The sequence below is a fragment of the Rhea pennata genome, chromosome 1, assembly GCF_028389875.1.
Source record: "Rhea pennata isolate bPtePen1 chromosome 1, bPtePen1.pri, whole genome shotgun sequence".
Taxonomy (NCBI): domain Eukaryota; kingdom Metazoa; phylum Chordata; class Aves; order Rheiformes; family Rheidae; genus Rhea; species Rhea pennata.
Genome location: NC_084663.1, coordinates 14,001,353 through 14,015,191, shown reverse-complemented (window position 1 = coordinate 14,015,191; position 13,839 = coordinate 14,001,353). Strand labels below are relative to the sequence as shown.

At 40.0% G+C, this 13,839-nt stretch overlaps 1 protein-coding gene across 1 annotated transcript in view; it reads left to right on the top strand.

Annotated features, from left to right (window-relative positions):
• Positions 1 to 13,839, top strand: part of RELN (reelin) — a gene marked incomplete at its 5' end in the record, with an annotated part of 298,882 nt that overhangs the window by 179,829 nt on the left and 105,214 nt on the right. The window contains 4 exons of the mRNA XM_062580854.1: positions 2,470 to 2,615; positions 5,688 to 5,839; positions 8,177 to 8,289; positions 10,580 to 10,788. Coding sequence (XP_062436838.1) covers positions 2,470 to 2,615; positions 5,688 to 5,839; positions 8,177 to 8,289; positions 10,580 to 10,788 — 620 coding nt within the window. The remainder of the gene's footprint in view (positions 1 to 2,469; positions 2,616 to 5,687; positions 5,840 to 8,176; positions 8,290 to 10,579; positions 10,789 to 13,839) is intronic.

Sequence of the window (13,839 nt, the reverse complement as noted above, 5' to 3'; positions counted from 1 at the left end):
TATTACTGCCTTTATCAGTAATCAGAATTACGAAAGCAGTTAACCCCTGTTTGAACTTCATCGTCTGTGGAGCTGTTTTACGTGAGATTCAAAGTGAGCGTGAGCAGAGGTTGATCTGAGTGAGCCACAAACGGTACGGTTCATTAATACATAGATTAGGTGTGAAATGCATATTCATGAAGGCAGGGCAGCTTTAGGTAAAACCATAAAGATAGTTTTATAGAACTAATGAAGTAAATGATCCTTCTGTATCCTTCTGAGCCTTCATAAAAGGCTGATTGTACCCCACCGTGTAAATAATTATGTGTTTGTCCTTTTGCCAAACTGCCTGTTTATTTATCTTCACAACCTAAAGGAAACTCCTACAGACTTATTTCAGTAAATATTCTGCTAGGCAGTAGAGGAGCATACTAGTGTTAAGGGGTAATGGGGGTGTATCTGTTTTGTTTTTATTTAAATAGCTGGCTTTCCTCAAGCAAGAAATTACTAATGGCATGCACAGCTATCAAGTATGTATTTACGTGTAAGCTAGTACCTGAAAAATATGTAAGGTTTATAAAGGAGTGGCCAAAGCTTGTATGCAGTAAATATCTCATTAAGATTTATTTGTTTATTAGGAGATGAATGCTTACATATAAAACTCGAATTATCGGAAGTTTAGCCTGAATATTTATTTTTACTATATTTGCTTATTTTGACTGCTTGTGGATAAAAGGCATTTTGCGGCAGATTGATTGACAGATAAAGGCCTTTTTCCTTTCTGTTCAGCAAATGAGGAACAGTCTGAAAAGCAAGGAGCAAAATAAAGAAATTATTCTTAAATTCCTGATGCTATCAATACATGTGAGAAAGAAGAATTATTAAATCAGTGAACTAAAGTCATTTCCCATTCAATTATAGAAAACTGCATAGTACAAAAGTATTCTTCAAAGAGAAGTGAAATATAAAACTGTTTCAGTGTTTTTCCTAGATTCCAAATATGTTTATATTTTTCTGCCATTTCAGTTTTAGCAGCTGCAGTTGGAAGAGGAAGAATTGTGACAAAATCCATATCATTTATGTGATAAATATAACCAGTGACTTGTCAGCATTTCAAAATCTTACTATTGCTTTGACCTTTGTTTAGAGGAAAAATATTTTAAGAGCAATTGAAGCAGTTTTTACATTTTTATAGTGTATTTATTTAAGTGATATTCAGTGATAATAAATACATAGCTGTTGCCGTACAACTATATGCCAGAAAGTCCATATACTAAACTCAGATTTCAAGTACTGAGATTTTTGTATAATAATGTCCACTGACACTTCTAAAAAAGAAGTCATATATTATTAAATGTGAATTTAGTTGTTAAGTTAGAGGCAACCATACTTGAAAATCATCAACAAACAACTTCAGATATTCCTTTTTTTGCAGTGATAAATGAAAGAAGAGCTGTAGAATGTGACTAAATGTGTCATTTTTTACATTGTTCATAAAATCACATAGACAAAGATGTATTGGACAGTTTTTACTTCATGCCACACCTTTCCCTTTGTTTAAAATTTAATTATTCACTGATGTGCCACTACCATGACCTTTTAAATGCAGCTGAGCTGACCATCATACTTTCCCTTGGCAAGTTTTGAAGGCTTGCACAGACAAGAGCACACTATATAGGTGATAACTGAAAAGGTCAACGCAATTTAGCGTTAATGTGTGTCTTTTTCAGATGCTGAACTGAGGTAAAAATGGGGAATCTCTGTAATTAATCATTTCTTATTTCAGTTCTCATTTTTAATGTGGCCATGGAGCTAATTATTGCTTTTATCTCTATTTGTTTCAATACAAACAATGGCATAAGGCTCCTCGAAGAGAGCTTCTCCGCTCAGCCGCTCGCTTTTACCCTGAGAAGGATTAGGCACAGGACAGAAGTGTGTTATTTGCATTAAGTGTAACGAATAGCCTTTTCGCTCATACACCTCCGGCCAGGAGTTTGCCCTCTGGCAGCACGTAACAACTCCTCAGGCAAACACCTCTGCTGGCAAAAAGTCAGGCACGGAGAGCCGGCGTGTTTCCCAGCATGAACCACTTAGGCTGACAAAATACCCGTGGCAATATTTGATATTCCACTAAAGCTTTTTCTTGTACATGCAGCTGTGATTATTGCCAAGCCAGGCAAATTGGTAATGCATTAAGAAGCAATTACCGCTCGGCCACACGGTACGTATTTTTTCCGAGCAAACCCGGTGTTACAAGGGTCTGAAACGCGTTGGTAGGGACGCAGGCGCGAGACCCGAGGCGGTGAGAGCTGAGTGCGGTCCAAGAGAGAGCGAGGGAGACGATCTGTGTTTTATCTTCATTTTGTTTCAGGCGCTGGTGAGTTGCTGGATAGCGTAAGGGCTCTGCCGCAGCCCTGATGGTGCGTGAGCAGGGCGGCTGCCCTCGCGAGCCGCTCTAACATCCCCTCCTTGTGCTCCTTTCATCCCTAGCATAGCTGCCAATCGGATGGAAACTCCATCTACTTCCACGGCACCGCTGGCAGCGAATTCAGTTTTGCCACGACGCGAGACGTGGACCTTTCCACGGAGGACGCCCAGGAGCAGTGGGCAGAAGAGTTTGAGAGCCAGCCTAAAGGGTGAGCGCCTCCTCGCCGCGCGGGGCGGCGCGCGTGCGGCCGCGGTGCTCCGGCGAGCCGGAGCGGCCTTCACTGAGAGCTGCGCTCGTCTTTGCGGTGTGTTTGCGGAAGATTGCTAGAGGGAACAAAACAGCAGTGCAGGAAGTAACAGGTAATTACAGGTTTTAGGAATGAACACGTCAAGAAAGGCCCGGAGGAACAGTCTGTCTCCAGACTGCCTTCTCAGCAAAGCTGTTAATGAAGAAAGTCCTGCTTGCGAGCTGTGCTGTGGGACCGCGGAAACGCGAGGTTGCTCTGGGTTTCACCCGGTCGCACCTGGCTGCTGCTAGCTCCTGTCCCTGTCAGATCAAATCCGCTGGGAAACTCGTCCTCCCTCTGGGTCCCTGCCCGGGGCACGTCGGCGCAGGTGTGCTCCAGCCGGCGGGGTAGCCGGAAGGGCTGCGGGAGGAGGAGGATTTCGAGGCACGGGCAGGCAGGAGAGCGAGGCGGCCTCCTGTGAGCGCCCGGCACGGCGAGCGCGCCAGGCGGGCGTCCCCGCGCCGCTGCACCGGAGAGCAGCGGGCAGCGCCGAGGTCACCCTGGCTCCCACGCGAGAGCGCGGGTGCCTTAAACCCTGCACGGGGCTTCGAAGGTCTCCTGTAGCGGCTGAGCTTGCGAGGGTGCTGCAAGTGTCCGGAAAGTAAGGGAAACCACCTAGAGCAGCAAAGCTGGAAGTCGTAGCACTTTTACCAAAACGTAATTGAGCTTTTGAAGTAGGGGGGAAAAAAAAAGTGACCTGGTGGATAAGTGTGACTTTATATTTTGTTATTTTATATACTTCAGTGTATAAATTCTGACAAAAAGAAGATAGCCAACAACTTCAGTGTAGTCTTAATTCTTTTTTATTTTTAAGAAATAAAAAATTTGTCCGTTGCCATAACCCTAGGGCAACGAAAAACAAGAATGAAACACATATACACAGTGAAACACAAACCCAACAACGAAAAACATGGTAGTCTGTGAGTCTCTACCGACCATTGGTTTCAGCCTACAAAATACTTCGTATCATTAACAGCTGATTCCAGCGCTGCCTGTGTTGTGTCTAAGGTAAAGAGACCTTTTCACGGCACGTTCTAACGTGTCCTCTGAACACTTCATTTATTTTAGGCTTACAGAAAAAATACTCACTGTGAACTCTTTCCCAGTCTGAATAACCAACCCATGACGTAGACGACACTGAACTCTGTCGTTGTCAGGCCATTTCAGTCATATAAAGCAGGAATGAAGGTATCAAATTCTCTCCAGAGACAGGAAATAAGTAAAACATTTTGTAGCCACTTCCAAGAAGAAAAAAAGTGGGTGCTTTTTCACAAGGTGGGGCTGGTTAGTAAACTTTCCACTGCACTAGGCATATCTGTTTTATTCAATCGTCTACTTGTGTTATTAAAAGCTATGTCAAAATGCATTCCCTAAAAGGGAATGATCCCAAGAAACATCCGTGGTCTGCATCACTCATGGCCCCAAGTTGTTGTGTGGGTCGTGTGGGCCCTTCACTACGCAAAAAGAGTGTTTTAACTGAGCTACACAGAGCATGTAAAAGGACCAATGGACCAGTGTGAGGTTTTATTGTATAAAATAAAGTAGGCAGAATTATTTAATTCCAAGAGACTCATTTTCAAAATTGTATTTTGATTATATTTCACATTACCTCTAGAAAGTCTGCCCAACTAAAATAGCTCACAATTAGCGTTATGTTAAACTGAAGAGCCTTGCAACACAGCACTTTTTTGTTTATGTATATCACAGCACAGGTTAACCATAATTTTGCAACCAAATAGATCAGTGTGGTTCATATACAGTTCTGTGTGCTTCCATTAACATAACAGTGTTGGTTGCCTAAAAGTGTTTCAGTAAGGCTAATCTGCTAATTCCTTTGTAAACAACTGAAAGTTTTAAAGCAGAGTTTTTAAACAGATTCGTAGTTGGCTTCTATGATTTAGATCAATAGGAAGACTGGCAGCCTTTGAGAAGATCCTATACATGCATTTTGAAATAATTTAAATGATTAAACTGATAAATAGGCTGTTGTCATAATGGTTTTTGAAGTTTTCTTACAGCAAATTGTTGCTAGAGATCATTTCTGCTAAGACTGGACAGGAAGTGGCTTTGTCATCTCACAAAGATTTCAAAATTTATATATTTTTCTCATTCATCCTGAATCACAATGGCTAGTTAAATTATTTGATGATCAGAATTTAGTGATTCTGAATAATTTCATTGCTTCATCATCCTTGTAATTTTAAAATGGTTTATTGTGAATTAATTAAGATTTCAACAAGAATAAATAATATATCAAACCAAAATAATGTACAAGCTTTCAACAGTTCATAATCTTTCAAAATATTTTAATTGAGTTTTGAAGAAACCAACACTTTCATCATGAAAACATATTTTCAGTAAAAAAATATTTAATTGAAAAATTTGGCAACAGCTCTTCTAATTATCACTGAATAAAAAATATGAGAAAATGTTGTACAGAAAAACTGAGAAAGATCATATCATCACATATCAGAAACACAGCAGTCTTTTTATACTCTGCTCATGTGTTAGTTTAAAACTATTATCCTAAATGCTCAGAAAGATTAAAAGAAGTTATTTTCAGCTATTACCTACAAATTTAATAATTACATAGCAGATATGGTGGACATGTTCCTTTTCAAGTTTCACTGATCTATAAACCTTACATTGTGCAACATGAAACAGAATGCAGTTATATCTTACTTTTAAGCCATGAAAATAAAGAAGATAATAGAGCAACATATCATTAAATATTTGGTAATAGAATTGAAAGTCTCATCTTTTTAGAAATTTGTGGGTTTTCCCATTTATTTGAAATATTTATGATAATTTGTTTTATTTGAGTTGAAAAGACAGTTTTTAATATGCAAATAGTGTTGCTGTAGGCATCATATGTGAAAAGCTGCATTTTAATATCCTCAGCTGAAGCAGCAACTATGTGTAGAAAGGAACTCCTTTCTACGAGTTTACCAGTAACATGTCTGCACCCTCACTGCCCACTGTTGACCCCTCCAGGTGGGATGTATTTGGAGCCATCATCAGTACTGAGTGTGGGACACTGGAATCTGGCTCAGCTATGGTGTTTCTCAGAGACGGAGAAAGAAAAATATGCACTCCATATATGGACACTACAAGTTATGGGAACTTAAGATTTTATTTCAGTATGGGTGAGTATGTACTCCTTATGTAACAGAAGATGTGAAATGATTGAGATTAGAATTAAATTGCAGAGCCTGCATAAATATTTTAAATATTCCTCAAAAGAGGATAGCTTTGATTCATGGCTACGATACCCATAAGACTGTAAAATGGATCACTTTAGGTTAGACTAAGAGTCTGCCTTGCTGGATGCCCACACAAGAACAAGAACATGGTGGGCATTCAAACTCCTTCCAATGACTTGCATGTCAAAACCTTTCTGAGCCAGATAGGGTGTTCTGGATTTAGTAGCTCTTGGTGAGTTCTTCTTTCATGAATTTATATCTGGCCCTTTTTTGACTGTTACATACATTCAGGTCCAGATTAAAACACATAAAGGTGTCTTTATTCAATGTCAATGTCTAAATTTTCCTTAGAGTCAGAGGAGATCTGGTCATTACAGTTCCTGGAAAAAGCTATTCAGCTCAACTTGAGCCATCACTAATAGACCACATGAACAGCTCTCTAGACTCCAGTGACTGCACGGGTTGGCTCTCCCGTAGTATAAGGAAATTTCAAATGTGCTACAGCATGTTGATGAAGACAGGGACTACGTGTGGCATTCCTCATGAGAAGCACTAATGTGGTGCTACGATCATGTGTGGACCTTCCCTGTTGGGATGAAGTGCAGCCTCAGTGATCTACTAGGGCTAAGAAGGCAATCAGAAAAGAAGCTATCCTGCCACTGTCTCTCCCCACAGTTGCTGTCAGTGCAAGCATGTTAATTAGGTGTTGTAACAAACCAAAATTCGTATGAGCATAGTGTTTTTCCAGAACTTTTATTTTGCACAAAAAGGAAATTGCATGAGAAGGTTATTCTCTCAACACCATGTTTAGAGGTGGTGGGGACTTTTGTTTAAAAGTAGAGAATAATGGAATAATAAAGGAGGAAGCAGAGACTAAACTTGTGACCTCCACAAGCAACCTTCTGAATCAACAAGAAAAAAAAAAAGCTGTATTTAATGAGTGGAAGTCCTCATGTTGTTGTCCTGAATTGTCGCATATCTCCTCTGTGTTACATGAATTACCAGTAAAGCACAGGAAAAAGATGATGCTTTTTTCTAGATCTTCCAAGCATTACAACACCTGCAAGAGAGACAGGAAAGAAATTTTCTCAACCTTATGAACTTAGGGGAGAACTTGTCAGCGCATACAGGCACAGGGGATAGTGGAATATCATTTAAATTCTATTCTGTACCTACTTGTAAATTAAATAAATACTAGTTTAAACATTAAGGCGCACAGAGACTTTGAATAGACACATGGATATTCCTTATTACGTCAGAATTCACATCAAAGATGAACATCTTACCTAGCTCTATAGATCACATTTTGCCTATTCCATCTAGCAACTGGCCATCTTCAGCCAAAAAAACAGAGAAAATGTTTCGTATATGCAGCCTTTTTACCTTATGGACCGTTCAAAGAAGCTTCCTCATCCTGTTTTTTTTTTTTTTTCTTTTTTTTTAATTTTTAATACCTGTGATCCCATTAGTGTACAGGAAAATGACAAGCTTCCTGTTTCAATTACAGATACTTTGTTTTAAAAACCTCTTCCAGAACAACAGAGTGTGACGATGTCCCATCTTGTAACTTTAAGCAGCGCTTATGCTCAAATGTACCAACACATTTCCTCTTCTAAATAAGCTTAAAAAGTGTTTTGGGTTCTACAGATATGAAGATATCTGAAATCCTGCCCCTTTCCAGTGAGGTGACCATGTCACAAGTTTTGTGTGATAGAGCAAACTCCATCTATTCCTTCTGAGATGGTGGTGCAGACAGTAGAAGATAAAGCACATCAGATAAGGTGCAAAGTAGTTTCCCTAGTATCCTACTGTGAGGAGGTTCTCAGCTGCAAAGAATCAGACTGAGAAGTTTCTACAGGTCTTCACATAAGATGTGAGTGGATGTGAGTACTAAATAAATCACTGATCTAGTCCAAACACATGAGAACTCAAATATTTAAGAGCAGAGTATTTCCATGTAAATAGGATTTAAAACATACAGATAGATGTATGATTTTTTGGCCGCAGTATTTTCTATTAAAACTGTTCTAATATCCTGATTAAGAGAGTTACTTGAGGCTTTCAAAATTGTCAGGCCCTTGATCTCTGGCATGGCCTATCTGATCAAATAGTTCTTATACACTGTGTCCTTAGGACTTGTGTTCTTTTGTTTCATACCCTAAGTTAAATAACATCTGATTGTAATTATGTCCATAATTATGATAGTGTAATATGATTCTACTTTCCAATAACAAAAGTTTCAATTATTACTTTTTTCTCCTTCAAATGTGTGCTGTACAGGAGGAACTTGTGATTCTGGAGATTCCCATGAAAATGATGTCATACTTTACGCCAAGATTGAAGGCAGGAAGGAACACATAGCTCTCGATACCCTGACCTATGCTGCTTACAAGGTAATCTGTCTTAAACACAAGTGGGTGGTTGGGAAAGCCAGGTGGCAATCTATTTTTAAACCAGCGTGACAATGTTGTATATTGAATTCTACACAGGTGGTCAAACATGAGCTTCCCAAGCACCTAAATCATGTCTAGACCTTGCAATGATAAGGTGCAACACAACTCTGCTGTTCTGGCTGGTTACTCAACCCCTGAGCAGTCCTGCAATGTCAGCTAGGGCCAGGAGAGCAGGCAGACGTGAAGGCAGCGGGCAGATTGCTAGAGTACCTCCAAGCATGGGAACATGCAGGAGCCCTGCTAATGGAGCACAGCTCGCCTTGCCTAATGGAGAGCCGCACTGCTCAAAGGTCAGTGGGGGGCCTAGGTGTAGCAGACATCTAACAGTCAGCAAAGCTTTGGTGTTGAACTCAGAGAACAGAAGCAGGCCTTGAAATTGAGGGTCTTGTTTTTTGTGTGCCAGAACGATGGGATTTCCCAGAAGTCCTTTACAATATTAATTATCAGAGAATACTAGAGCCAAATGCTTTCATCTGAGGCCTGCCAGGGTTATACAACTCCTGTCAGCATTTAAGAAATTGAGAGGAGCATTCACATACTCAGTTCATCAGCATCATCTACGGAGTTGAAGGCAGAGGTTTAAGGGTAGGATATTTCTGAAAGAAATTATGAAAGTCAGCTAATCCCTATCAAATATGACGCCAGTAAGCCTTCTTAGGTGGATTTCTGTATGCCTTCTTATGCATGTGAACTCGTTCCACAGAGTGGATGGTGCGTCCTTTTGCCATCAGCTGGAAACTTCAGTGGCAACATCTCCTCCCAAGTAATTACTCTCATCTCTGTTTAGGCTCCTTCTTGCTAGCCACAGTTTTATACTCAGGAACTACATCCTGGAAGGGTCTGTCATGCTGGGGAAGTGGCGAGGAGGAAAGCTACTCAGAAATGCCTGGGTGTCTTTGTTGTGCTTGGTGCAATACCATTCACTGACCCCCTAGAAAGCCTCCGGTTCGATGGCCAGATCTACATGCCCTGACGTGATAAGGAGTTGGGTAGTTTCCTGAGATACAAAGAGAAAAACTGCATGGTTTACACTTCTTATTTCCATTTTTAAATACTCTCATGTGCCCCTTGCGAGGGTCTGCAATGATACAGGCGTAAAGTCTGTAAGCAACAGAAAGCAGTTACGGACAGCGCATGCAGGCAGCTTCCCTTCTGCTTTCAACACAGCCTCCTTCAAACTACGTTCAACTTCCCATCACCACTTCCAGGCAGGAAAAATAATAAAGTCAAATCGCTGTCAGGATCCTTTCAGTCTAGGACAAGGAATGACTTAGATCACATGTACCCTGCTACCAAAGTAACACAGCTGTGCAGTGCCCTTACCGAGCCGTCACAAAAAGATGGCAAAAATCAATACACAAAAATGCATGTAATTTGCACGGATGCATGTGCTGCAAATTAAGCTGAATATGTTCATACAATATGTAGGAAATATGGTGTTAAAAATGCAGCTGATTTCAACCACATGTCTATAAACGTCTACATTTTCACTGTAATTTGAACATTGAGAGAACCAATGTTTACAGTAAGTTTTGGGCAGAATTTGTGTTGAGTCACTTGCATTGTTTCATTGTAGTTGGTTTCCCTCGTCTCCTGGTTCTGTGTGAAAGACAGGGTAGAACTTTTTTTAAGACTAAGGAAACTGTAATTGTAAAATAGTAAAAAAATTAATTGGGTAACTCAGGGAAAGATAGGATCTGAAATTACACTGAATTCATTGTGGAGGGTTTTTTTAAAAACAACCAGTTTTAAAGCTGACATCCTCTTTTAACATAATAAGGGTCCAATTACGTTGCTTTAGGACAAAGGCTAAGCTTCGTAAAGCAGTTTATTTATTTCAGCAACATAACATCCTCCCCAGATACGCCTGTGAACTCGTAGTGTTATTCCATTCTCACGTATTTAGGCTGGATGTGTAGTTACATTGCTTTGTTACTGTGCGCTGAAAGACTTCAGAACAAGCGTCATCTTCAGACTGATCCCAGTAATGTGATTATCAGCACTGGTGCCCAGAGTGTATATAGCTATGCACGCAATATGAATAAGTTTTTATTTTGGATCTTCTGTGGAAAAAGATCATTAAAGAAAAGTTAATAGAAATGATACAAGGAGAAAAACGGGCATGTTTAATTCAATGTAATTGAAGTGCTATTTTAAATAGTACTTTTCTGTATAACTTTTTATTATTATTTGTTTTATTTAAGCCTAACTGATTTAATTTCTATTAAAGGTTCCATCTTTGGTTTCTGTTGTCATTAGTCCGGACCTGCAGACTCCTGCAACCAAGTTTTGTTTGAAACAAAAAAGTCATCAAGGCTATAACAGGAATGTCTGGGCTGTGGATTACTTCCATGTCCTTCCAGTGCTCCCTTCCACTGTGACTCACATGATCCAGTTTTCCATCAATCTGGGTTGTGGAACTTATCAGCCTGGTAACAGGTACAACAGGATAGATTTCTCTTTTGATTATCAGCTTTCTGATATATTTTGTTTTGTAGCATCTATTTAATTGTTTGGATTTTTTTTTTCTCGGAAAGTAGAAAACCAATTAATAACTGTAAATGCATGCTACTCAAAAGCAAATGTTTCTTCTCTTGACCTTCACATGCCCAGGTTTCTGTGTCTCACATGCAATAAGAAGTGTATTCAACAGATTTCCAGGTTGAAACATGCATTTTTCTGAAATATGCCCGTGATTTTGAAGGGACTTCTGTGCCAGTTACCAATGAATTTGAGATTTACGTCTTAATACGGATGAAGGGGTGAAGGTATTAAAGGCAACAGTAGCAACTTCACCTGCTGACCTCCCAGAGATTATTGATGCCACAAGCAAAAGTAGTTCCTGCAAGATTGGTGATAAATGGCCCTCATCCTGAAGACGATCAGTGGGAGGACCTCACTACCTGTTGACCGGCCACAGAATTCTTTCGCTGGCTTTCCTTTACAAAGGGATTCAGTGTGTTTTTTTCCATGGAGTTAAGGAACAGGGAATGGAAAAGAAGGGGGTCATTTGCTTCTGCACAGAATCGCAGAAGTGGTAGTTGGAAGGGACCTTTGCAAGAAGTAGGAGTATCACCAGCACAGGTCAGGTCATGAAGGCTTTGTCTATCCATGACTTGAAAATCTTCACTGAAGGATATTGCACTGCTCTCTGGGTGACCTACGCTAGTGCTACACAATGAGTAAAAAAGTATTTCATAATGTCTAGTCCAAACCTTTCAAGCCACAATTTTATGGTCATTGCCCCTTGTTATTGAACCTGCCACTAGAAAGGAGTTTCTCTCTGCCATCCTTGTTGATGTTTCTTTTCTTTTTTTTTATATATATATTTTTTTTTCTGGAGTAAGAGCCATGCCACAGGTTTAAAGTAGCTAGCAGACTGTAAATTCTTATCATATCCATGATCCAAGGCAACTTCTTCTGTCTGCAAAGAGCTCCATTAGCATGACAGTCCTAGTAACTTGTAGGGCAGCAGAACTCAAGGGGCTGCAAAAAACAAGGCATCACACTCATATTTGATATGAAGGGAAGACAATTACATTTTTTATGCACAGAAAGTGAAAAGATTGCATGTAAACACTCAGCCAGTCAACATGTTATATATATAAAATCTCTATCTTAAATATTCCATTACTAATGGCAATTAGTGTATTTTGAAAGATTAATATTCTTCCTTCACGTAAACTATTTTTGAAGCAGAAGTGAGCTTCTTCATAACAAAAGAATCACTAGCTCCCCATAAACCCTATCTGCAGTTCACAAATATTGTAACACTTCCTCTCTCCTGGTGTATAGCATTATTCATAATGCTTTAGTTACTGTAAATGTAAGAGAATTGCACAGAATATATTCAGTAAATATAGCCCTTCAGGATAACAGTATGATTAAAACTGAAATGAATTAGTCAAAACCTCTATACACAATTTTAGTACACATTTATGATAGCACACGGATCATACACTTAATAAAGTAATATTCTCAGCCAATTACAGTGAAAATGAAAAGTTATAATCCAATAATTTAGCATTGAGGTGATGAGTTAGGACTTTTATAAAGCTTCATTGATATTACTTAAAATAAAACAGAATATTGCAAACTAATTATATGGAAGAAATTACATTACAAGAGTATTGCAGTATAATACCGAATCCTTAATAAATTAAGCACTTGCTTATATTACTTTTTGATGATCTTTGGAATGTAAGACAGCTAAGGTTTTCCTTTCAACCATATATTGTAAACGTGATATTTTTAAAATAAATTACAGTGAAATGCAGAGAGAAAAATTCTAGTAATAGCTTCTTGAAAACTGAACTTTTCAAAGAACTCTTGAGAGTACGGCTTTAATAATCCATTGCCCTAGACTCGTTGAATGGTCTCAGAGATTTCCTACTGTTCTGTGGATGTGGATGTGGATGGTCTGGTTTATTGCCGGTCTACGTGACCAGCGGAGGCATGTCTCTTTCCTGGCCAGTCTGGAGCCTTCTCGCACGGTTGTGTCCCTCTGAGCCGTGAAGGTCTCCATGAACTGCTGCAGGCTTTTCGAGGGGGGAGGCCCCCTCGGCAGGGCGCTAGGGCTCGGCAGCCGGGCGGCCGCCCCGGCTCCTACGCGCGCTGGTGCGCTGGGTGCTCTCCGGGCAGTGCCCCTCCTGCGGCCCCCGCCACCACCTGCCGTCCCCGGTGGGGCCTGGCCGGTCTCACTGGTCCATGGTCCTTTGCTGACCTGCATTAGGCATGACGGTTGCAGGAGGCAGGTGACTACGGAGCCTGGGGAAGCTGGTATTTGTCAGCGAAGGAGGGGAAGAGACAACCGGTGCATAAATAGCTGGTGCCCCTGCTGCAGATAGAAACCGCTCCATAGCTGGCAGAGGAGTCCTGTCCCTGCGTTACGCTGTCTGGCTCTGGTGAACCCAAATTTTTCCTCATTATTCTGGAAAATTCAATACAGTTGTAGCTGAAGTAAGAGTAACACCAGCTTATTTAAACACAGCATAAAAGCTCTAGCTAGTTAGTGGCCAAACAAGGGCTGAAATGAAAGTTCAGTCAGTCTTCAGTGTATGATACAGGTTCCCCTTTAAGTATCTGATCAGTCAGATTTGTTTCATGTTGTGTTCTTTTCTATTCAAGGACTATTGAGAATAGTCAAACTCTTCCGTGTTTCTGCATCAATTATCAGCAATAGTAGAATTGGGGGTTTCTCTATATTGATACTTCTACATTCATATTTATGCCAAGTATACTCACTTTTTTTTCCTTTTTTCCTTTCTTTCTCTTTCTTTTTCTCTTTCTTTTTCTTTTTCTTTTTTCTCTTTCTTCTCCCCTTTCCTTTCTCTTTCTTTCTCTTTCTCTTTCTTTTCCTTTCCCTTTTCCTTTTCCTGTTCCTTTTCCTTTCTCTTCTTCTTCTTTCCTTTTCCTTTTCCTTTTCCTTTTCCTTTTCCTTTTCCTTTTCCTTTTCCTTTTCCTTTTTCATTTCCTTTTCTTTTTCTTTTT